Source organism: Ctenocephalides felis, unplaced genomic scaffold, assembly GCF_003426905.1.
Source record: "Ctenocephalides felis isolate EL2017-DRISC unplaced genomic scaffold, ASM342690v1 CF-g0.4_SCAFFOLD_00845, whole genome shotgun sequence".
NCBI lineage: Eukaryota > Metazoa > Arthropoda > Insecta > Siphonaptera > Pulicidae > Ctenocephalides > Ctenocephalides felis.
This window is the reverse complement of record NW_020536999.1, coordinates 41,924,240-41,949,355: the sequence shown is the minus strand read 5'-3', so window position 1 is coordinate 41,949,355 and position 25,116 is coordinate 41,924,240. Positions and strand designations below refer to the sequence as shown.

The window sequence follows — 25,116 nt, the reverse complement described above, 5'->3', positions numbered from 1 at the left end:
TAATTGTATTAATTGTATTTATATCCCAAATCTTTCTAAAGGATAGGATGCTCAGTTCGTTTTTTAATATGATGATATTTCAGTAAAACAATCTTAATTGCATTATACAGGAATTTTCTGTTCTCGGGACACACCATAAAAAGATTTAAAATTATAATAAGAATATTAATTGCAATTGAATTGATATTTCTATCGGTATATAAATATTTGAAGTTTATCCATATTTATGTATATATATATATATATATATATATATATATATATATATATATAAATTTCATTGTGACTTTCATTGTTTTAGAAATCCGTCGATAATGTGCTTAGTTGTTAAATTAAGCCATAATATTCCAAATATTGCAAATATCCATAATATTATTCTAATTATATAAATATCAATTAACAAAACATACTGAATTATGCTTTAAAATAGTTTTTCTCTAAGCTAACTACAATCACCACCTAATATGGTAAAACTTACCGAGCTGAAGTCTACTTCGTATATGTTTTGTTCTAAAAATGATGACAAAATTACATTGAAACTCAAGATCTAACATTTTTATAATAATTTATTTAAATGTTGTTATAAAAGTCTATAAAATGTATTAAACATACAAAAACACTGTTATGAATTATTACACAAATATACTATGAATGTTTTTATGAAACATGAAACATTTGTCAAAATAACTTATTATTTACAATTATCAATAGCATTATCTACTATATAAAATGTTATAAAATTATTCAGATATCTATTATAGAGTTAGATTAGACTTTTTAATCACAGTAGTTCTTAACTTGCGTTAATTATATTTAGTAACATTTAATAACATAAGGAAGGATTAGAAAGTTACTTACTAAAAGAGATTCTACATGCCCCTTTATTTAAATTTAAATACTAGGCTAATATAATATAATTTTTAATAAATATATTTGCAAATAAATATATTTCTTGAATACTATAAGGCCCCAATGATTGAAAATCATTAACAACTTAAAATACATATACTATTATAGATTTCTTCTATAAAACTATATTTTTAAGGCTATTTCATATATTTTTTTATGAATTTGTAGTTATTTCAAGATAGAATTCTGAATCAGTTTTTTATAGGAGTACTAGTATACATTGTGCACTGTTGTACTTCATCTTCAAATTGTTTTAATGTATTATTAATTTCTTTATTACATTTTTCACAGGTTTCTTTGGTATTTCTGTATTAAATATAAACAAATTATTTGGTTGAATGTAAAAATATAAATATAAGTAAAAAATATAAGTTTACTTACTTCAGAATTACATGTTTCTGTGCGTTTTTTGAGTATTCTCTGCTTAAGCGATTTTTCAAATCGGCTATCATTGCATCACGTTTAGCTAATTCTGCTCGAAGATTCATAATAGTCTCTTCTTGGGCTTCAAAGAGTGCCTATCAATTCAGTTCATACAAAGTATTTATTTAATGTGATTAATATTATATTCAAATTCATTTTTAAGTACATACTCTACTATCTTCCAAGCATTCTGAGAATACAGGAGGATCATTCAGACAAAAGAAATCTTTAACAGGAGCGCTTTCAAGTAGAATATGATGAGAAAGCACGCTGTTAACAAATTCTTGCAACCCTGTAATGAATATAATATACATTAAGTTTATAACTCTTATTGTGCATTATATGCATCATTAATTTCTGAATAGTTATACCTTGAACTCTATCTTGAAGAAACTTTGGATGAAAATTGTCTCCAAACCACTTCTTCTTAGGCAAATGTAATAAAATATCAGGATAATCAGTCTTCAATCGACAATGAAGTCTCACAAAGTCAGTATATCTACGAAGTAGTAACCAGCTTTCACCTGGTATATTAGTCATCAGTCGCAATTTATAAACCTAAAAGTAAATAGTAAAACAATTACAGATCATAAAAGATATATGCAATTGTCAAAATCGACTATTCTTTTGAACTACTACTATTTATACAAAATTATAGATACTTACAGTAAATCGAGCTCTTTCTTCCATAACTTCATATCCAATAATTGGAACTCTTAAACAAGTCAAATCCACTTCTTTGTTAAATCTTTTACTTATATCGCAAAAATTAATAGTTCCTAAAGTAACTTCTGAAACAACTGTTGTGTTGCAAGAACTACTAGACTGGGATGAAAGTCTACGCTTATCATTAATATCATTATATGAGTCTTCTATGTTTGCTAAAACTATTCCAGAATTGTTTGTACTAGAACTTGGGGATGGTTTTTCTTTATATTCTTCAGAATTTTCTTTATTATTTGAATTTGTGGGATTATCTATGATGGCTGTTTCGTTATTAGATTTGTCATTATTACTTCTTAGCATTGTATTATTACATTCTGGTTCGGTTATATTTATTTGAGATACAGTTTTTGCTTTTGAGCTGGTATTAACAAATCTATCATTTACTAAACTAGATAGAGAATTTGATTTGAATAAATTTTTAGTTTGGTTTTGGCTTTGGTGCAGAGAATTCTTTATGGTTTGCTCTATTAGGAAGATCGCCCCCCCTGAATGTCTTTTATATTTAGATTCATGTAAGTTTGATTTACTTCTGACATTTATATGATCACGTAGATTTCTTTTAGTTACGGTGAACTTATTTTCACTTTCATTATTTGCCTGTGATGAACTAGGTGAGAGTTTAGTTTCTTGAGTACTTTCCATTGTTTTCAACCTTATGTTGTAAATTATCAAAGCAAATTAAAAATTATGTCAGCATGGACTATGATTTAATAAAATTATATATTAAAATTAGTAAATTTCACTAAATTTTACATATTATCTTTTAAGAATTTATTATAACATTATTAATTTATTGTAGAATGACATGAGAAATAAAAACAAACGTCAAAAACAGTTATGTTGTCACGCCTGAGGAAATTGAAAGATTATTATTCCTTTCACGTGCAGTAGTGTTGCCATGTCTTGCTATATAAATCATAAAATATTATCCATATTATCCATTATTATTATATTGTCAAGGATAATATCAGATGATATCCCGGCTTATTCGTTTCAATGTTGATTTTGTTAACATGAAAACTCTAGACAATATTAGAATACCATGTGTTCATAACAAACCCTAGACAATATTAGAATACCATGTGTTCATGATGTAAACCTTAGATAATAATAGAATATAAAAATTAATATTCGTGGTGCAATGCATTTCTATCAGTTTTTTAGTGAAAGGATAAAGTTTGAATTAAAACAAAAATATGTAATATTTTTTATATTATAAATAATATAATTTACATGAAGATAATGAAGAAAGTCATATAACAAGGTATAGCTATATTTTTTTTACAATATAAATTAATGTCAGATTTATTTTAATATTGTTGCAAAATCTACATATAAAAATATATGTAATCGTTATTTTTTTTATTAAAAAAACATTTATATATAATGATTTATTCTAATATTCATATCTCAAAGCGATAAGTCAGGTCTAGTTATAATTTTAGTAAACATCATAAAAAATTTATATGTGAAGAACTTTAATGAAAAAATATATCTAGATAATGATTTCTATTCAAATACATATACTGCATGTGATTATAATTTAATATAATTACTTCTTCATTCATTACAACATTCATTCAATGAATCATTCATTCATTCAATCAATAATCAACAGAAACGCATACACCAGTTTTCAATTATCTCAAAATATATCTATACATGTAATTTGAAATAGCTTCTGTTGTCAATTTGATTTGTAATATAATTAATATCTTACAACAAAAGAATAAATTATTTTAATATATGTCTGCAATGATAATTCATTAAATATAAGTTCCATCAAACAAAACTACTATTATGTTGATCTAAGTAAATAGCTCGCTTTAATATATTTTCTGTATTTGAGCTCCTCAAACGTTCTTGGGGAGTTTTCAATTGACCTTCAGATGAAACTGTCTGTAAATTTTGACCCCAGTTAGACGGTTTCATTGGTAGTACTTTTGGTTTTGGAGGCAAAGGGGGTGGATCGGAGGCACTTTTTAATTTATCACTATCACTACTAGAATTACTTTGAAAACTACAATTTAAAATATCATTCGCAAATCCTTCATTAGTACTAATTTGATTCTGATTGACATAATCTTTAATCATTTTTTGATCTTCAAAATGATTTTTGTTTTTATTATCTGCATACACAAAACTTTTATCAGGATTGTTGGCAGGTTTTACTGGTGATCTTGGAAAATTGTTATTTAACATGAATGAACTAGAAGAAATGTGGCCTGCACTTGAGCATTTTTCAAGAGCATTTATTTTGATTTGAACTTGTGATTCGCTTGTTCTTCTATCTTCAAGCTTACTTGGCAAATTCTGAACTCTACCTATAGATAACCTAGGTGCAGGATTAGGCTTGTGTCCAGGAGATAATCTAATGCTGGGAGTGGGAACATCATTTGGATTTTTGCATTTAGACGTGTCAGGATTATCGGCACTCGTTACATTTGATTCGGCGCCGTCGTTATCTGTGTTTAAAATTTTTCGTAGTTTTGAACAGGATTGCAAATTATCTCCATCCTTCAAAAAATCAGGCAACTCGAAATTTATTTCAGTTCCTCTTTGATCCTCTAGACGCGCCCTCTGTGCTCTGTTTAGTCCTTCTAGAAGTTCTAAAAATTCACAAATTATTAGTATCATATATTATTTTTATAAAATAAATTACACAAGCTTTATATTTACCATCACTTTCTGATTGTCTTCCAGTAACTTGTAATTTAGCACCTGGTTTCCATTTGGCTATGAGAGGTTTCCGAGATTCCGTAGCTTGTTCATCTGGAAGTGGCACTTTGTTAGTTTTTGATGTAAATTGGTTATATTTCTTAGAAAGCCCATTAGCCATTTTAGAAGGCATATTAGAATCCCTTCTTAGAAACCGACTGAATATTCCAGATGAAGTTTCCGATCCACAATCTTCAGACTGTTAGAAAACAAGTCAAATAAGTTACAAGATATTTGGTGAAATAAATTTAAAAATGAATGTAATAAAATTATTTTTACTTTTATTGAATGCTGGTCTAAAGATTTGACTTTGAGATTCTGTGCTTCAGATTTGCCTTGAAGTAACTCTTCGAAAACTCGATTGGTAATTTCATTGAGAGAGGCACCTTCAGCAAACGTTTCTTGGGGTTTTGTATTCATACTCATTTCTAACTTTAATCTTGCTGCAGAACTTCCCAAAATGCCTGCTGTACTTATCTGTGTTACTTCACCGATCCAACCTTAAAAATTAATATATTCATAATTAAAAAATTATGATCAATTCTTTAGTAATTTGATGGCTGTATAAATACCTTCCGGTCTGCATTGGACAAGAAGTCTCTGGCCATCTGCCACTAACACTGATTTTGACATATCAAGACTTTCAGTTGCTTCAGCTTTTAAAAACACCTGTAAATACAAGATAAAAATTAATTAATAAGCTATATGATTTTACATTTTATTTACATATTCAAAGCTACCAACTAGAATCCAATTAACCAATTCGTGCATTTTAAAAAAGTTATTTTTTTCCAAATGGATATAGTATAATATATTTACCTGAACAAGATCGAGTTTGTAATTGTATTTGTGCAAAATTGGCCTTAAAACTTCGCCTAACGTTTTCGTTATCTTGCTCTTCACAGAAATGACTTTTTTATTCGGTAAATCCAATTTGAAAACTACTCTTTGTTCTACAACAACAACTTTGCCAGCTAAAATTCTCGATGAATCTATCACATTTATTGGCTGTAAATAAGAAAAAATATTTGTTTAGAAATAAATAAATATTAAAAATAATTTTAAATATAATTTAATGACATGCATAGATTTTGAAGCTTTTATGAGAAAGAAGCGTTGTTTAATAAAATAAATCGTTCATTGCAAATTATTTTACAACGGTGCAAATGGTGCAAGTGAATGTACCTTATTAGTTCCAGAAATATGAACTTCATAGGCTCTATATCGTATGCCACGTTTTTCCAATAATCTATCAATGAGTTGTCTAACAGAATCATTTGGTTGTGTTTGAAGTAAAGCAGTCGATTCATCCGATAAAACAACGCGACATAAAGTACTTCTGTTAGGCATCGCATCTGGTATCTGGGTGTCATCGAAAGGACTCTCCAGCTGCAGATTTAATAAAATTTGCTTAATATTGTAGTTAAAATAAAGTAATGTATTTTTGAAAGTATTTTATGCAAATAAGATGAGATTAAAACTAAGCCTTAAGGGTTATTTTATAAATTTTTAATTAATGTAATCAGTTCCATCCGCAGAAGATTTGAATGTTGAAGATGAATTTACTAGCATGATATGAAAACTGATTAAGATTTGAGAAAAAAAAAAGTTCTTCTAAGTATATGATATAATGTTATAAAAAATTCTTTTAAATATAACGTATTCGACAACAGTGTATTTTATCTATATTTAAGCCGTTCCTTTAGTCCAGTCATTTGGTGCAAAAAAGGCTGTTGCCGGTACAGTCCTCCGGGAATTCTGAAAATTGGTAATCTTATGGATTTCGAGGTGCTCTTTACGAAAATCAACTTTTCCACCTCAAATTTGAACGTCAAGTTGCCGCTATATTGGAAAAATAGCGTCAAACAACAGCTTTTTTAAATATCTCCTTTCTGGCTGATTCTACGATAAAAGTATCTATGCACGAATTAAACTAGATAAAATTTCCTACAATTCTTCAAAAAACCGTTTTTTTGTAAAATTGATATTTCACATTTCACACACTTCAATGGCAAAGTAGCTATAAGTAAGTAGCTTGAAGTGTTAAAAAAATCAGCAAAAAAAACAGAAAAATATTTGAATTATTTTATTTCTAGATCTTATTCGCTTAATTTAACATTGAAAATATTTATTTATTAGAAAGAATGTGGTCAAGTTCAAAGTGCTGTCATATATAGAGAGATTTGATACTACGGCGAGAGCAGCAATGACTTTGAGGCGGCCGTACTCTCAAAATATCAATTTTACAAAAAAACGGTTTTCTAAAGGATTATAGGAAATTTTATCTAGTTTAATTCGTAGAATAATACTTTTATCGTAGAATAATCCAAAAAGTAGATATTTTAAAAAAGCTGTTTTTTGACGCCATTTTTTCAATATGGCGGCAACTTACCGTTCATATTAGAGGTGGCAAAGTTGATTTTCGTAAAGAGCACCTGGAAATCTATAAGATTACCAATTTTCAGAATTCCCGGAGTACTGTACCGGCAAAACGACCAAATGACTTGACTACTTGGTTAAAATGAAAATTGGTAAAATTGTATGGAACCTATAATTTCACTAATTTAAGTTCGTAAATGACCTAAATATCGAACTGTGGACCTTATTCAATGAATGCCATGAAAAATTAGAAAAAATAAGAAAAAGAAGAATTTCTAATACATTTTTTCCAAAAAGAAACGCAAATAAAAATTTCCTCAATTTTCAAATACAAAGTTTTTAATAATAATATTGCTTGATTAATCAAGTGAAAATTCGTAAAATTATTTTTAGGTGGGTTATATGAAAATTTTGGTAGTCAAATAACGTTTTCGACATGTTTCTCTATATTATTCCTTTTATTGGCAAAAATAAAGCCTGTTAATAATGTATAGTACCTCCAACTTTACTATTTCCTATGCCAAAATGTGAGACCTTATTCAATAAATGGTAAAAAACATTACCATTTCAATAGAAAAATTTGCCAAAAAGAGACGTTTATTAGAATTTCTTTATTTTTCAAATTATTGTTCAATTAATTAATTTTGTTAGAACAATGTTGAAATTTATAAAATTACTTTTGGTAAAATATATCAAAATTTTTGCCTGGATTTCTGAATCTTTATTTTAAAAATGACAAATTTATTGACAACTATGTAGTTTTAAGTAAAATTTATTCATTATTATTATTCTTATTTAGCTTTTTATTGATTTAGCTCTTTTTTGCTTAATTTTCAATATCTCACTTTTAACTTATAGATTACGTATTATAATCTGATTATTGAAATTAAAAGAAATAAATAAATAAAATTCAATACCTGTTTATTAAGAGCAGCGTCCCAACTAGCTAATGATCCCACCGAACTATGCACCTCCGCGTTGCTCGCAGACAAAGCGCTTTGTTTGGCGAGCGCGCTACCCTGACCTCCTTTGTAGTTTTGCTCGCCGCGATCCTTGGATTTACATCTCGTTTTGCGATGCCATGGCATTAAACTTTTACGACGACGATCTTCAGCATTAGAAAGCGATTTCTTTAACTGCAATAAAATGAAATATTACAAAGATTGATCGTGGCAATAAATTTTAACTCACAATTAATTCATATAAGAAACAATGTAAAGTTTACATTACCTTTGATGGAGTTTGTTGCGCAGAACTAATTCTTAATTTTTCATCAGTCTTATTATCAATGGGAAATGGAAGCCTCTTGTGTGATGCCTCGGCGGCCACGCATTGTCTGTGTAGATCTGAACGCAAAAACCGAGGATAACTGTCGAATTTCATCAAATTGAAGATCTGCTTTTGAGCCTAAAAAGAATTCGTTTTTATTAACAATCAGTTGAATTACCTCTTTAAATCTTTCAAGAAAACTAGTGAATATTTCTAATATAGCCAATCAGTACGCGGATTTACTTTTAAACGATATCATTGCTAAAAATCGATATAAAAAAAATTCTCAAAAACGTCCTGACATATTTTTTTCTTTATAACTAGATTGAAAATAGTGTTCGTATTAAGGGGTTACATGGGTTTCACGGTTTCAAAAAATCAAAAAATTTTTAAAGTTTTTTTTTGTCTTATTAAATTCTATAACATCTCTGGAATATTGTCCTTTTTTATTTTTAAGTTGATCCGAATAATAGTTTCGGAGATACAGCCTTGAAAATGTGGACACTTGAGGTCTATCTTATTGTTTCTTAAAACTTTAAACGCGTTTTGCTCAAAACTATGTTTTCAAAGACGGTTGTCAAGATTTCTTAGGATCTACTCACCTGATCTTGATGAAATTTTACACAGGTCTTCGAGATATCGTTTACAAGGTATTGAACGAAGGATTTTCTTTTTGTTTAATTACAACTATTTAAAAAAAAGAATGTCGAGAAATTTTAATCGAAACTTGCATTTTTTTTTATAAAAACGTCTGCCAAAAATCCATTTTCATTTTTTTCTTCTTTCCTTCGTCCAATACCTAGTTTATTGTCTTTACTAAAACACGTATTTTTTATTTTTATTTCGGATGATTCTGAAAGAAGTTCTGCTGACAACGCGAAGGCACCTTTTTTTCCGAAGGACTGCCGGAAATGGCATCGCGATTTTTTTTTGAAAATTTTACAAAATGTTTATTAAATATGTATCTTTCAAATAAAAAAAATCATTAATAATTTCATTTTCTATATGTAAAAAACATAATTGATAAAATGCTGTTTTTGACCCGAGGAAACCCATGTAACCCCTTAATCACTACAGATAGTTTTCTACAAAAATACTCGAATTCATTAGGATTGTCAAAATGCCGTATGAACATGTTACCAAAATTTAGCTTCAATGTGAATATGAATAAAATCAGTTGAAAAAAAAATAGTTAGGCAAAATTGTATATATAATGTCGTATTAAATCGCGGTTATGGTATGACTCCTTCTAGTCTATTGAATACTGGGCAGTATAATTAAATAGAAAACAGAAGTATATTGCAAAGAGTATTAGTGCTTTTATTATTAAAAATAAGAAAGTTTTATTTACCTGACTAAATAGATCTTTATCCGCAGTAGCAAGACCATCCTGGGTGCTTTGTCTGGCCTGTGCATCGACGTTAACCGGCTCAAGCGCTCCGTCTGCCAGGTGAGCATCGAATATTTCCCGAGCTTCCCGCTCGCGGTCTGCCTGCCGTTCAAGGCGACGATAGCGTTCACAAGCTGTCCAGAAGTAGATGTTTTCATGCGAAAATTCTTTCTTTAAGAACTCCTGAAAAGGTAATTAAAAATTATTCTAACTATTAAATGTTTAATTATTATGTACTTAATTTATCTGTACTAAATTTTTTCAAATAAAGTTAGAAAATGTCTTCGAAGCCAACTATAAATAATTAAGAATAACTAACTTGGCTATATTACATTTAAAATGCAGACATTTTTCAATGAACTGCGCGCTATTTAAAATCGAATCCAAGTAAACATAATGCTCACGCATAAATTAATGACAAGTAAATTTAGTCAAGATGGTCAAGATTGACCTGAAAACTTTTGTAACCAAGCCGAGAACCCTTGCAGCCTAGTGCCTTGACGCACATATAAATATTTGCAAATTATTATAAGTGTAGAGTCTAGCAAATAGACAGAGTAATAACGTGGACATTTGAGGATACCAGCACAAAATAATTAGTAGCTTTAATAATTTTTATGGTAATGCCCGAGTCAAAAAATAAGTTCTAATTAGGACCCTACGCTTCGAACTAGCTGCTTTTAGGTACATAAAGCTCTTTCCAAGTACGTAAAAACAGTTACAAGCTCTTTTAGAATCGAAAGTACTACAAATAAACACATTATATTTTTGACATATACAACATAACCTCACCACTAGCAGAACATCTGAAAAATGCTTAAATTTACATGTTTGTTTAAATGTATAAACAGAATATATGATATGTCAAATCTCCAATTTCTCATGTAAATAATTAAACATAATTAAATGTATTACAACTAATAATAAAGTGTAATAAAAAAAACATTTTAATAATAAAATTTATTAAGTACATAACATACATAAAAGAAACTAATTATTTTTAACTCTTTGTTGCCTTTTTTTACTCTAATTCATACTTATTTATAGGTAATCCTACATAAATATTTCCATCAATATTGATATATATACAAACATATAGTAATGATTTTACAGGAATAGCAATGAAGCTTTTTTTTCTTGTACATTTTTTTATAAATGAATAATTTAAACTTTTATATTTGTGACCTTTGCCGATGAAGCAATCTTCAATATTGGATTCTTCCACAATAGCAAAATGTTCATTATTAATTTTTAAAAATAATGCAAGAATCCAATATTGTATTTGTTATTTAAATTGTAAGAAATAGCACTGGAATAAGTTTGCATGTTATTCCTGTACATTTCAGCAATAAATAATTGATCATTCTTCAAAACTCGAAGATAGTATTTTAAAGAAATGTTTTCAACTGTAATGTTAGAGGTTTGAAGTGCAACCTCTACTTTGCTTGGAAACTCTTTAAATACTTTATATACTCCAACACTATAAGTATGTTCAAATATTTTTTCAATTATCTTCACCTGTTTTTTTCTTTTTAAGCAAAACTCTTTAACTTCCTTATTTTTCATACATTCAATTATTTTCTCCTTCTTTATATAAAATTCTTGAGATTTGCTTACTTGAGAATCAATATGCCGTGTTCCATGAATTAATTTTAATAATTGGCCATTTATATCCTCATATTCGAAACAAGAATATACCCACAATGGTCCAAGATTCTGTACACAGTCTGGTAAATGTAATAATTGATGTACATTTATGGAGCAGTACATTTCACCATACAAGTATTCAAAACATTTAACATATTTGTGTAAAAATCTCTAGCAACATCAAGTTTATACAAAGATATAGTATTGGAATTCAAAATGGAAATTCCAGCCACGAGCAACACATAATGTTCAAATATTGTGGTGCAAGAATTCCATACAAAACAGGGGTAACGAGTAATGAAAGAACCACAATTTTAATTCTGATGCTTTCCAATGTAGTAACTCTGTAACACTTCGAGGCATCCGATGCACAAATTTGGGTGGTTTTATTGATTTTAATCTAGCATCAATTACATTTATCACGGCATATAAAGAAAAAGGCTTATTTTTAAATTCAGTATTGAAAAATAAAGATAAAATCATCATAAAACACATGAAAAAAATAATTCATATTAGGCTTTTTGTCTCCATACCAAAGACCTAATAATAATGTATTTTCCCTTTTTTTGCGTTCCTTAATAGGTAACTCATTAAGTGTTAGATAAATAGGCCATGCACTGATTTTTGAGGATTTAAATACTGGTATGCCGTCTGTATACCAAGTGAATGAAATATTGTCAGGGTTACAAAGAAAGCCCTTTTGTACATATTTACGGTATAAAACACCATCATAGACATCAGATATACAATCTGGGTTATTATTTATCCGCTTATTATGGCAATCTTGTAGCTTCGAATAAAATCCATCTCTCTTGTACATTTCTCTCAAGTGTTCAAGAAATGGTAATTGAATAAAATATGGATTTTTTTTTGGGGGGCATGATGGACAAATGCTGTCAGATTCCAGTTGCACTCGTCCACAGAAATGGCAATAGTAATGTTTAATAAATTCAGAATGATCTAAAGAAAAATATTTTTCTAAATTTGTACAGACTGTTTTAACCAGTCTACTTTTCATACAATGCAAATTAATAACAGCAATTATATCAGCTATGCACTCTAGTGAAACGTTATGACGTAAAAAAATCATTAATATGAGAAACATGCTATTTGATACTGTTATTGGAGCATTTTCGTAAACCTGTTCATCAAAATTGACTTCTCTCTCTTCGGGTTGATCTAATTCAGATTCATCTTCCACTTCAAACACACATTTATGTTCAAGTTCATCTTCTTGATCATTTTGTTGAGAATAATCATAAACATCATTTTCAAGAATAGTATCATATCGTACACCATCATCACTGTAAAACGTATAATTAGACAAATTGATATGTGTAACAAAAATACAAAAAATAATTGATTTATAAAATGAAATGAAATCTACATGCTTACCGTGTGAGAGTTGAAATATTTTCAACTAAGTTTATAGATTCTCTATTATTTTCTCTATTAAAAGCTTGCATTAGCCGTTTTCGCATTTGTCGAGGGCCAACTTGATCTATAGATTTCCTTGGTATCATTTTAATACTTATATAAATGACAATTAATATATAAAACAACTCAAAAAATGAAAACACCAAAATTGCAAACACAAAAAAACTGTATATGCAACGAAATTCAATGTGCACGTACATTTCGCGCCATAAAAGCTTAACAAGTTGTCTGCCGACCACTCTGAATGCCTATGTTCATTTTTTTTATGTTATAATTATAGCAAACTGAAAATTATGTGATCATAAAAAATATACATAAATAAATAAAAATATAATTTACATTAATTTTAATCTAAATAAATGATAATATAACATAAATAATGATATAAATAAAGACGAAAAAAACACATAATGCAGAAAGGCAGAAAGACATAAATAAATAATACTATTATTTACATTAATTTTAACATAAATACATAATATTATAACATAATAATAACATAAATAAAGACGAAGGAACACATAATGCATAAAAGTAGCGAAACTACGGTCGGCGGTCAACTTGTTATCAACATCTGGTTTTTGAAACATAGTAAAATCCCGAGAATAGCGAAATGGCGTTGGCGTCGGTAGAGTGATTTGATCATTTGCGCGCGGTTTACTTGTTGGGTTTCGTTTTTGCTTTAAATTGTGTTATTTAAATTTAATTATTAAATTTATTTAATTATTAAAAATGCCTAGAACAAAAATGTTTGCGTTAGTGTTGTGGATGGAATCAAATCCACGTTGTACCGATATATTTCCTTTGAGGAGTATTTGCCCTACTGATAGGTATGTAAATGCAATCACAAAATTAAAGTGGAAAACAAGCAACAATGTTAAGGCAGGCAGAGGCGAAGCAAAGGTTTTGGCTATTAGCGGTATGTATATCTCAATGATTATTTTATAAAATGTATTAAATTTATTTTTAACTGAAAATATTGAATTTTAGATGATATGCAATTCTTGAACAATATGATTGTTAGTGTGGATGGCGACATAAATGTTCCTGCTAACACAATATTTATGGCAAACATTGTTCAGGAAAATGCATCTTTACAAGAAAATCGAAAGGTAGAGCAGATAGTTGCTCTATCGAATCGAAAAGTTATGGATGCCAGGCTAAGGGTTAAGCCAACTATTTTTGATGGTGGTAATGCACTTAGCCTCACTAATGTTGACCAGGAGTATGTGATACTTGATGATACACCCATCGATTATGTTGACGACCAAGGCAACGTGCTTATTATTAATGGAGCTCCTGAGTCTACACATGAGATTCAGGAAATAATTAATGTGAATGACAGTGATTCTGAAGAGAGTTGTAGTTCTGCTAAATCAGCAGAACTACAGTGCTCAGAGGACAATGTTAACGCAGTCCCTCTGACAATTTCTTTTAAAGGTACAGTATAATATTTTAAAAATAATGTTTTTTATATCGAATAACTACATATTTCTATTGAATTAGTTACCCCGGAAATAATAGAGAGTGCACGTGTGTGGTTAACTGCATTGGAGGTTGCATATAAAACACAAAATGAGGTGAAGAAGATTGAGAATGTGCAATCAAATGCAATGGTCGAATCCAACTATAAATTCAAGGTAGTTATAAACTTCTCTTCATAAACCATGTAATATTTATGCAGAGCGCACCGTAAGTCTTTTTACTTTTTTCTTTATTTAAAAGGTACACAAACTCCATATGTGACCCATTCAAAAGCAAATTGACTTTTAGTTCACACTGTAATTAAGGATATAATTTATGTTCCAATCAACAATCTTTTTTCTACTTATAGATTCCAGCATGCTTCTACATTCCTGGAGAAAACATGGTAAATTAATGAATAAAATGCTTGCTTTTATAAGATATTTTCAATGCTAGGACTAAATATGTTTAATTCTGTAGGAAGAAATATCTCCAGGGTGTGGATTCTTTCTTCCCAAAAATAAAATAATATATATTGAGCAAATGTCGAAAGCAAACGGAACAGAAAATGGCTGGGTGAATGTAGTAAGGGAGGTGCTGCTTCTCGTTTATGGGGAGCAGTTGAAAAACTTCTCAGCCACTGGGATGAGGAGTAAGCGGCCTCCAATCGACCAAAATTTATTTGGAGGGTTATTTGGTAAATTTTTAAACATGCTTATATTGATATAATTGATATTATTATTAAGTATCTACTGAGGATTTGAAAAACATTAACAGCTACATAACTGAAATATAATTTATGCACATGAATCTAAACTGTTTTTAATGAAATAAATTGATATTTGTAAATGTGAATAGTATTAATGCAAGTATTATTTTTTCCAGATTGGTGCCGTCGATTGAAATTTATGCTGGACAAAAAGTCATTTATACATTACGTAAATAAATGTTGTGCCAATAAACGGGCAAATAAAAAATAAATATAAAATGTGTTTAAATTACTTATTTATATATGTACCTACTTCAAAGACCTTATAAATACATATATAATTGCAATCCATATGTATTATAAGGCCTATGACCTACCTACATTTTTATAAAATTTCAGGAAAATTTTAAAATCGTAATAACCTAACCTCAAACTTACACCCTGACAGTTTTGACATTTATGCTCTTTTAAGTAGCTATAGTACCTTGAAAATGCAGGCTCTTTTAGGTAAATTACGTTCCTAAAACTGCACTAAGTGGGGTCTAATGTACCTAAAAGATCTTAAATTTATATGGCGAAAAGTGGTTAATTCTCAGGTTTCGGAACTGTTTTGAGTACTTAAAAGATTTTAAATTTCGACTCGGGTGGGACAATCAATTACAGTTTACTCATCAAAACCCGTGATTCCCATGGAAATTATGGTAAAGAGTGCGGAAATTATAGGCCCACATTTTCGGAAATATAAAATATTTTAATCACATAATTTATGAATTATAAAACCGCAATTTAACCTAGTGCTTTTACCACATCTATCACACTTGCAATTTTGAATTATTTGATAATTATTATACAGAATTTCAATCTCTAAGTTTATCCGTTTTTGCTCGTATTATTCAAGGTTGTTATATATTAAATAAAAAGTGATAAAACTTAAAATTTTTAAAAATCTGATCACAATTAAAACCTGTTTTATGTGGATGAATAAATTTTAACTAAAGGATCAAAGTAGGTGTAAAAAAGTGGTTTCAATTTGCAAACAAATAATTAATATAGTTACTTTTCCAACGACAATTTATTTAAACTCCTAAATATATGTAGTATTTGATATTCACGTTATCAAATGCTAAAGAACATATGTTATGTAATTAGAAGCTTTATTCTTAATTCTTCCGATCACATAGTTTACTGCGCGTGATAGAAATTTCGAAACCAGGAATTCAATTGCATTCGTTTGGAAACCACATTGCCAAATTTTGAATTAACTATTTTATTTTGCAATTTGACTAATGTTAGAGAATGTTAATTCAAGAATGTATTCTTAGTTTCACTAGATCTATAATTTATAATTACGCAAGTAAGTCAATCAAAGGGATATAGTGCGAGTCTTTGTTTGCGCTCATAAAGCAGAAAGTGAAATGCAAAAGATATGCAGCTTGAACAACTCCAGCAATCTATGAGTAATAATGAATATATTGCGTATTGTGAAAATGCATTCAAATCAACTACAATGGACGAGGAATGCAATGAATTAACTATAAAATTGGAAGTCTTTTGTGAATGATGTACTATTCATATTGGATATTCATCTTAATCCAAGCGAACTCTAACTGAATCCATTAAAAACAATTTAACTTTAACTAATATTTCACCATAATGTAAACAATATGTTATTAACTTCCCGAAGAAGAAGTTTATGCTTTCATCAAAAAATCCGAATTGCTAATTTTATGTTCTCTCGACGTTTCAAGCCATCCTGAATCGAATGAGACCAAATTTAGAAAAAGTTTGTGTGTGCGTGTATGTAAACAGATTTTTTGCCGTAAATCAGTGTTTTCTCAAAAACGGCTGGACCGATTTCAAATCGTTTCTCAGTTTTGTGCGACGATCGGCCGAGCCGTTTCTTTGTAATTTGGAAAAAAGTGTTAAACTTTTTGTCCACATTTAAGCTCATACTACCGAATCGATTTTAAAAAATCAAAAACTGTTCGAAAGATATTAGTTGGGAATGATAATGATTAGTTTTAGGTGAAAATCTACCGAGCCGTTTTCTTCTAATTAACTGTTGAAAAAAAAATTAAGTCGATTTTCATGGAACTTTTTTTGGCGATATATATCATGGTCTTATATAACTTACTGAAATAATACGGCCTTACGACAAGTTGTTTAATTTTAAAAATTCATCAAAGTTTGAGAAAATAAGTAGTTTTTTTGACATTTGTTAAAATTAAAATTAGACGATTTACTTGGTATAACGATAGAGTACTTGGTCTTAATGAACATGCTAAACGATTAAAGTCTTACAAAAAACTGGCTCAATTATAACGTAACTGGTTGACGTATTCCATTTTTAATAATGTGTAATAAATCCACTTCGAATACTTTTAACTACTCATAAATTAATTTATCTATCATGGATTAAGTCGATTATTTACACAAATCGGGAAATTCATGTAACTTGCCTCAAGGCAAAATCCAATATCAACTAGTTCCAAATACGTTAATAGAAAATTTAAGGTATTAGCAAATACCATTAATAAAATGTGTCTATAAATCCTTATAAAATTTCCAAGTGTCCTTGTACAGCGTGTGAACAATGCTTGTGATTCATTTCAACAAGGATGTAATGAACAGATAAAGACTTCATTTACATAGAAAATATGTAATTATATTACAATCAAGGTTATAAAATATTGAAAATAAATTGCCACTTACCGCAAACGCGTGTATTCCCGAATTATCAGCAAGGAGTCTTTCAAATGAAACCGACCAGGATGCAACACCTCCATTTCCGCCGTTGGCACTGGCATCACTTTCACTAGCTCCATCTGGGTCCTAAAAATAATTGTAAAAATTCACTTAACATCACCATTTTATTACATCACCATTATTTTATCACCATAAACCATTTTATTTAATTTTTTGGATAGTTGCTTATACCGTCATTATAAAAATCAATTTTCTTGTCCGCTCATAATTATCTGAGTTACACGTTGATGGGCTTCGCTATGTTTTATGGAAATGCTTGTGACAAACATCAAATATTAATCATTTAACAAAATAACTTAAATATTATCTCTTCGCTGCGTCACATATGACATGTTCGAAAAAATAAATAATTGCATCAGTAACGACACAAATAAACTGCATACAATTTGGTGAGAAAAACTTTAGTGACCCATCGTCTGCTGTACGTTATCTTGCTAGCATTTGATAAAAGTATTATCATTTTTGAAATTTCGAAAAAAAAAAATTGTAGTAAATTGAGAAAGTAGTAACACTTTTTCTACTTTGAGATATGGGAAAAAATATATGTTTCCAAATGTATGCATACATAATAATTTAATGAAAACAAATTTTGGTTCTCACGTATTGGTAAATAAATATTTATATATACACACTTTACACTAAGTATAAAAATATATTAATAACATGCACGATACATTAGCCTAAGCAAACACCAGAATATTGAGCATTATCATATGTATGTGTCGGGATGGGATGTCAGGATCAAATAAATACATCACGAAAATTAAAATTTGAAATAGTAAATATTTGGATGTACTTTTCCAAATTTATATACCTTTGTATACATGTCATGATCGTCCGATGCCGCAATGGAAGTCGGTCTTCTGTACCGACTGGCGGCTCTTGGAGTTGAACGAGACTTTAGGGAGCTGGAGGATGATCCCCAACGCCTGAATGGTGAACCAGCGCATACTGCACCACTCTGGAATAAAAGATTTAGATGAAATACTGCTATATGCAGTAGTTATGGGGTTAACTAGGTAACTAGGTAGAAAACTCCTAATCGATGTGATTGAAGAAACAAAAAAGGTTATCACTGATCCTTTTGCTTCAGAAAAACCTAGCTAATGATTTAAACCTGACAATATACTGCCAATAAAAGTACTCAACATTGATATTTACATTTTTTAATAATATAGATCAGACTCCATTTTCGTTAATTTTGTGTCGATTAAGGATTATTTAATAAATAACTAGCAAACCCGACGAACTCCGTTTCGCCAGCAGATGGTTTCGAGAGAAAGATGAAGAAATTTTATGTTTGTTTTATATTTGAAAAGGAAAAATTTGATTTTATTATACAACAGTAATGAATTTATTTCGATTACAAAAATGAAGTGTTTTTTAGTTGAACTTCTCTAAGTAAATAAAAGTGAAACCGCAAATTATCCGTTTCATTGAAGTGTTCTTTGGTAAACCACATTTTTTGTTTTTTGGTCTGACGTTAACACAAACAAAGCGGATGGTTTCCCAACTCGAGAACAGGCAACGTATAACTGCCCATGTGAAAAACAATGATTTTCTAAATAATCTATTTGAAATTTATCCCGCAAACACTAAGCGATTGGCCTTGCGACTTGTTAATTGTCATTGCGAACGCAATGCGAACTGGAAATTGCAATCGTTTGAAGTCAAACGGAATACCAGTCGGAATCATTGGTATGTCACCAAATCGCCAGCAATTTTTGATTGAATGGTGAAATTCAGTGCGTGTACATCATTATTCTTTGCGGCAAGAATTGCTCGTTGACTTAACCAAGCATAATTCTGATAATTCTCACTAATGTCATTACTTGAATTTTTAATTACGGTGCGTGAAGTTCCAGCAATTTGCATTAAGGCACGATGCCATGCACAACTAATTTTCTTAGCTATAAACCCTGCGGAGTTTGAGACCTTTCCAACGAATGCAAAATTTTTGAAATCGGTTCGTGCGTTCTGGAGTTATATCGTTAGGAAGAACAACCCGAATTATTTTTATATATATGTAGGTTGTAAAGCATTCTTTGAATATGTATCACCTTTTGAATTAATTGAGAAATTTAAGTTGAGTAAAGGCAAGTATCAATATTAATCATGAAAGCTCTAATTGCAACTCACGCAAAACTTGATTTTTTCTCTAAAATTCAATTAAGTAATTATTTAGTAATATTAACGCCCATAATATAATATGCATATAATTTTTATGCCATTGTTGGATGAGTGAAAATTATATCATTATATCAATATATATATGTATTCAAATTCAAGTACAAAACTACGTGGAGGCTCATAAATTAAAACTTAATATTTTCATGTTTGATATTTTAATATGTCACAGACAAAATATTATAAATTAATTTTAATTCCTTTCTATTAGCATAGTTCATAATCAGGATGAGTGTTTAAACTTTCTCGCGTTCTCACGTACCAGTAGAATACTTTCCAATAGCATTTAAATTTATCACAGATTAACTGAACATAAAACAATCACCAAACTTTTAGGTAATATTTTTTAAACAACACTAAATTATATTATAAAAATAGCTAGAACACTAAAATAATTTTTCCAGAAGCCACTCAAGTCATGCGATGTGATATCGCCGAGTTCCACTATGGAAGTATTTCAGCACTCAGCGCCGCAATTAGCAAATATTGGCAAAATCCTTATCACTATTCTAAATTTAGATTAGAACAATGTGTTTTATAAACATCGCTAACGTTTATGCTAAAATTAGACTTGACACTAATTATCGATATAAAATAGCATATTTATGCACGTTAATACATAACAACAAATAATTTATGATCTTATGATAATGTTGTTATCAGTGTTTTTATTTAAATATCTTTGCAATAAATGATGAAATACCTTGCGTCAAATATTTGGAAAAACATGGTGTATTGCGCAAAGTTAAACAAACATCTAGGTTTAATTGCCCATTTGCAAAAAATATTTATTAGAACTTATGTTTTTATCGTGTATTTTAGAGTAATCGATTCTTCCCACATAGCTCTTTAATTCGATTTTTAGTTACCATCTTATTCTGGTGCATATATTAGATTATAATAATTTAATAAACTATTCGTCTTCATGGCTTTCACATACTATTTTCTATAACCAATATTAAATTGTTGAGAAGTACTGATGATTATATTATATACTAAGTAAACAGAATAATTAGTGTTATAACCACCTAATAATTCAGGAAAATTTCAAACATTATTTTTGCTATTATTCTATTTGTGCATTTATTCTATAATTAATATATAGACGATAATAGGAAAGCTCAGTTATATTGCAAATTAATATTATATAATTTGATTTTCCAAATATGTATTCCAAAATTACCTACGTAACGCTAAAATCTAACAATAGCTTCAAAATACATGTCTTTTCAGTGTCAAGGAGAAAAAATGTGAGACACATCTTGCATATTTATGAAGTCACGATATCGTATCATATACAAACATCACGTTCATATTAAACCAAGAAACTTTAGGTTATTTTCCTCAGCTCAACTCATCTTAGAATTTACATTGCCAAGAATAAGATAAATTCTAATATTTTCTATAAACATAGTTTCAATAGATCTCAATATCTTTTCCATATGTAGAAATTTGTTCTATAAATAGTACATGATTTACTTTTGATAGTCTGAGCTAATAAAAATATTTGATTATAGATGATTTGAATAATCAAGTGATATATTTAGACGTTTATTATAATTTATTTCATTTAAATTGTTTGATTTGAATACATTTCGCATAAATTTCATGTCTCAAACATTGTACACCGTTGAGAACATATTCTATGTGACAATGCAACGGTATCTTGGTATTGAGAACAGTTGAAAGAATTTAGAAAAATGAGAATTTTAGGAAATAGATATTTAATAGAAAAGAAAATTTAATAAATCAATCCATTTATACAAAACCATTCATGAAATCTAAAATTGTAGCAAATAAATTGTATTCATTTTCATGAATATGCTTATAACAGTAATTTTTTTAATCATTCCCTAAATAGTTTAATGGCGTTTAACTTTAAACAATGATTCAAAAAATGAAATGTGCAGAAATGTATATGGGAAGAAAATGAATTCTCGTATGTTAAATGATATTTCTATTTTGATTTATAATGTATCTACTTACAACTATTAATCATGAGCTTACAGGTTGAACTCAAAGGAGTGCCTAGTATTTGCAAACGACACATTTTGACTATGCCAATGTAACTTATAGAAAATTATACACCATAATTTTAAATATAATTAAATGTCAAATATACATTCACTTCTCAAAAACAATCCTGGGTTAAATGTTAGATGGTGACAGCTTTAAAATAACCGGATTGTTGAGAGCTTCGATATGAAGCCTAAGAGTGTAATGGATCATGATTATATTAATGTACATGGGTAATGATTTTAAAATGCATTACTATCGTGATCGGAAATGGATTATAAATTACCTCGATATTAATTCATTAATATCATCAATATTAATAATATTCTTTGATTAATCAGAGTTAATTTTAAAATTATGCAGTCGGCATTAAAAATAGTAGTGTTTAGAAGTGACGGTAAATTTTTTCCAATGATATGCTTTATAAAAGCCATCGATTACATTTTATTGCTGATTTTGTTTTTCTTTAAATATTTAAATCCTGGACTAATATAACATAGTTATTCAAATCAAACTTTCTCACACATCAGAAGAAGCACAAGTTCGAAGATCATTGCCACGATGAAAAGACATAATATGTTGAAGACATAATAACAAATGAGTTGCATTTAATCACTATAGTTGCTCACACGTTCCTTTCTCAAGCATTCTCATAGTTTGCAAGATCTCATCATAAATAACAACTTAGGAAGATGCTGTGTACAGTATAAAACAACCGGATTTTAGCACAAAATACTGTATTTATACATTTTGTTCGTACCAGATAAGGATCAAATTTTGTAGATATTATCATTAAAATATTACATCAATCAGGTTTTATAATATTTTATGCCAAGACTGATATTCCGATCATATTGTCGGTGCTTTATTCAGGCTGAACTATAAAATTGTGACTAACCGCATCTGAATTGTAGGTACAGGACAAAAAGCAGCATAGTAATTACGCTCTGTTATAGACTCGCATATGATACAATGGTGGACTAAAACAGGAAATGCTAGCTTTCTATTTAATAGTGTTGCCCTTTTAAAATCGAAATCATTTTAATTCGATGTAATCACTTCAATTCTCTCTACCATAGTTCAAATTGAAAAGGAAATGCAACACGTAATAAGTCAAACCATAGAGATGAAAATAAATCATTCAATTTTTAAACATCCTCAATTTTTTCATCATGTAAAATGAATTATGTAGTTGATATTTTTTAAATTGAATAAACAATGTGCTGGTGACACAAATAATTGACTAAATATTTGTTTGTTTTTTTTTTTTTAAATAAATAATATCTATACAAATAATATTATAATCGGTTCAAGATTGTGAGCTAAAACGTGGACGAAATATTTTACACTTTTTTGCTAATTACAAATGTTACCGCCACGAAATTATGAAATTTATTGAAACTCTCCTTCGATAATTCAGGTTGTTGGGTTATAATTTAATCCTTGTAGCTGTGGACTGTATTAAACACTGATTTGTTTATATATTATGTATTTGTTGCAGTTCTGATTACAATCACTGATTTGTTACTAAGTTACAATGAAAGAAGATATATTTATTGGCTATTCATTATAGGGGGAAGTCCCGTAATGACGGACGGCACCTAAAGCCGGACAATCTATTCAACACGTATTATTTAAGCGAGTCTTCGAAATCTTTTACCCCCATTTTTCGTATTTTCTAGTCAAATCTTATGATGAATGCTCCAGCTGAGAGCATCGGTGTGGCCCAGACAAAAGGATGGATAATTAGTGTTTTTTTTGCAATATCTAAGAATATTCGTTAAACACAAATGTGCAGACATTCCAGAGTGTGGAGATGGCTACATATGTGTTCAATGCTGGTTATTTTGAAATGTCCGGTACTAGGTGCCACTTTGTGAAATCATATTTTTTGTTACCAAAGTTTGATTGATAGTATTAATTATTGTTTAGCAAAGATTTCGTTTTTGTTAATTTAGTTTGATTTCTAACTTTGTTATCTAACATAAGTCATAATTTAATAAACATTTCGTAAAATATTTTTTGATTTATTTATAAATAACCTTAGGTGGCCGGCACTCGGGGACTTCCCCCTACATGTTGTTTCGCGGACTTTACTTTTAGAAGTGAACAATTAGTTCAATTAAAACACTCCGCTACCCCCTCTACCAGGGGTAGCAACCATTCCGTGTAAAGCTTAATGCCCTGAAGTTTGTCACCTTCATGGCCAATAAAATAAAACGAAAATACGTCCGAACAATAAAAAAAAAAAACGATTGGCCGATCATCGTGCAAAACTGGCAAACACTGGTCCTTATCGAGTTACATTACATTTTAAATTTTTGAAATAGGTTCAGCAGTTTTTAAAATCGTCTCATTCTCATTTGATTCAGAATGTTTTGCAACGTCAAGTAAACGTAAAAGAAGGAAAACGGATTTTGTAGCGAAATCTAAACTTCCTACTCAGGTTGATAAAAAAAATCGAATTTCAAATTTAAATACGTCATTTAATCTTTTATAGCAACCAATAGTGAAACTAATACACATTTCAAAATATTGCATGTATATTTCAGAATTATTGGTGAAAATACGAGTACAATATTGAATTATTATATATTGAACTTTAATAAGATATATTCCAATGCTACAGGATCAATTTCATAGAATGTTACATAATTGTAGACTCTATTCGCATTAAATTTTTTACCTTTTGCATTTTACTATGTGAACTCTGAAGAAGTTATTTTGATGGAACAAAATCAGTGTCAGGTTCATTCAAATGACTGACATAACATGCAAAGTAACGGATATTACTGAGTTTAGAAATAAACATATGGTAATTTAAACTTACTGTACTGTTTAAGAAAAACGTGAATGTTCTCTCAAGAGATCGAGGTCAAATTATGGGTGTGTATCAAAAATTGTGATTTTGCATCACTTTTACGTTGGTATAATTCGTTATTATACATTAAAAATAAATTAATGAATGACAAATTAAAATTAATTGCCGCTAATAAAGATTCTGGTATCTGTATCATACAGTGCGGTTATAAAGATAATTGTATTACAACCATATATTTCCCCATAAAATTACTAT

General features: G+C 29.2%; 2 protein-coding genes across 2 annotated transcripts; both read right to left on the bottom strand.

Moving 5' to 3' along the window:
* Positions 1-974: 974 nt before the first annotated feature.
* Positions 975-2,700, bottom strand: LOC113383393 (sorting nexin-16-like). The gene is made up of 5 exons (XM_026621666.1): positions 1,999-2,700; positions 1,704-1,890; positions 1,503-1,624; positions 1,291-1,427; positions 975-1,215 (listed from the first exon to the last, which is right to left on the bottom strand). The coding sequence occupies exons 1-5, from the start codon at positions 2,698-2,700 to the stop codon at positions 1,101-1,103; spliced, it is 1,263 nt and encodes a 420-aa protein (XP_026477451.1). The 3' UTR covers positions 975-1,100.
* A 1,140-nt stretch (positions 2,701-3,840) lies between these two features.
* LOC113383382 (regulator of G-protein signaling loco-like) lies at positions 3,841-18,707 on the bottom strand. Its single transcript, XM_026621657.1, has 11 exons — positions 18,652-18,707; positions 17,784-17,903; positions 9,776-9,997; positions 8,386-8,562; positions 8,073-8,291; positions 5,962-6,165; positions 5,596-5,784; positions 5,349-5,445; positions 5,056-5,276; positions 4,738-4,975; positions 3,841-4,667 (listed from the first exon to the last, which is right to left on the bottom strand). The coding sequence occupies exons 1-11, from the start codon at positions 18,661-18,663 to the stop codon at positions 3,841-3,843; spliced, it is 2,526 nt and encodes an 841-aa protein (XP_026477442.1). The 5' UTR covers positions 18,664-18,707.
* Positions 18,708-25,116: the final 6,409 nt, after the last annotated feature.

Coding starts and splice junctions, on each gene's coding strand:
- LOC113383393 (XM_026621666.1), bottom strand. CDS start 2,700: ATGGAAAGTACTCAAGAAACTAAACTCTCACCTAGTTCATCACAGGCA. Junction 1,891..1,998: donor AAGAAAGAGCTCGATTTACT/GTAAGTATCTAT, acceptor ATTTACTTTTAG/GTTTATAAATTGCGACTGAT. Junction 1,428..1,502: donor AATGCTTGGAAGATAGTAGA/GTATGTACTTAA, acceptor CTGAATTGATAG/GCACTCTTTGAAGCCCAAGA.
- LOC113383382 (XM_026621657.1), bottom strand. Junction 8,292..8,385: donor CGCAACAAACTCCATCAAAG/GTAATGTAAACT, acceptor ATTTTATTGCAG/TTAAAGAAATCGCTTTCTAA. Junction 6,166..8,072: donor ACGCTGCTCTTAATAAACAG/GTATTGAATTTT, acceptor TTAAATCTGCAG/CTGGAGAGTCCTTTCGATGA.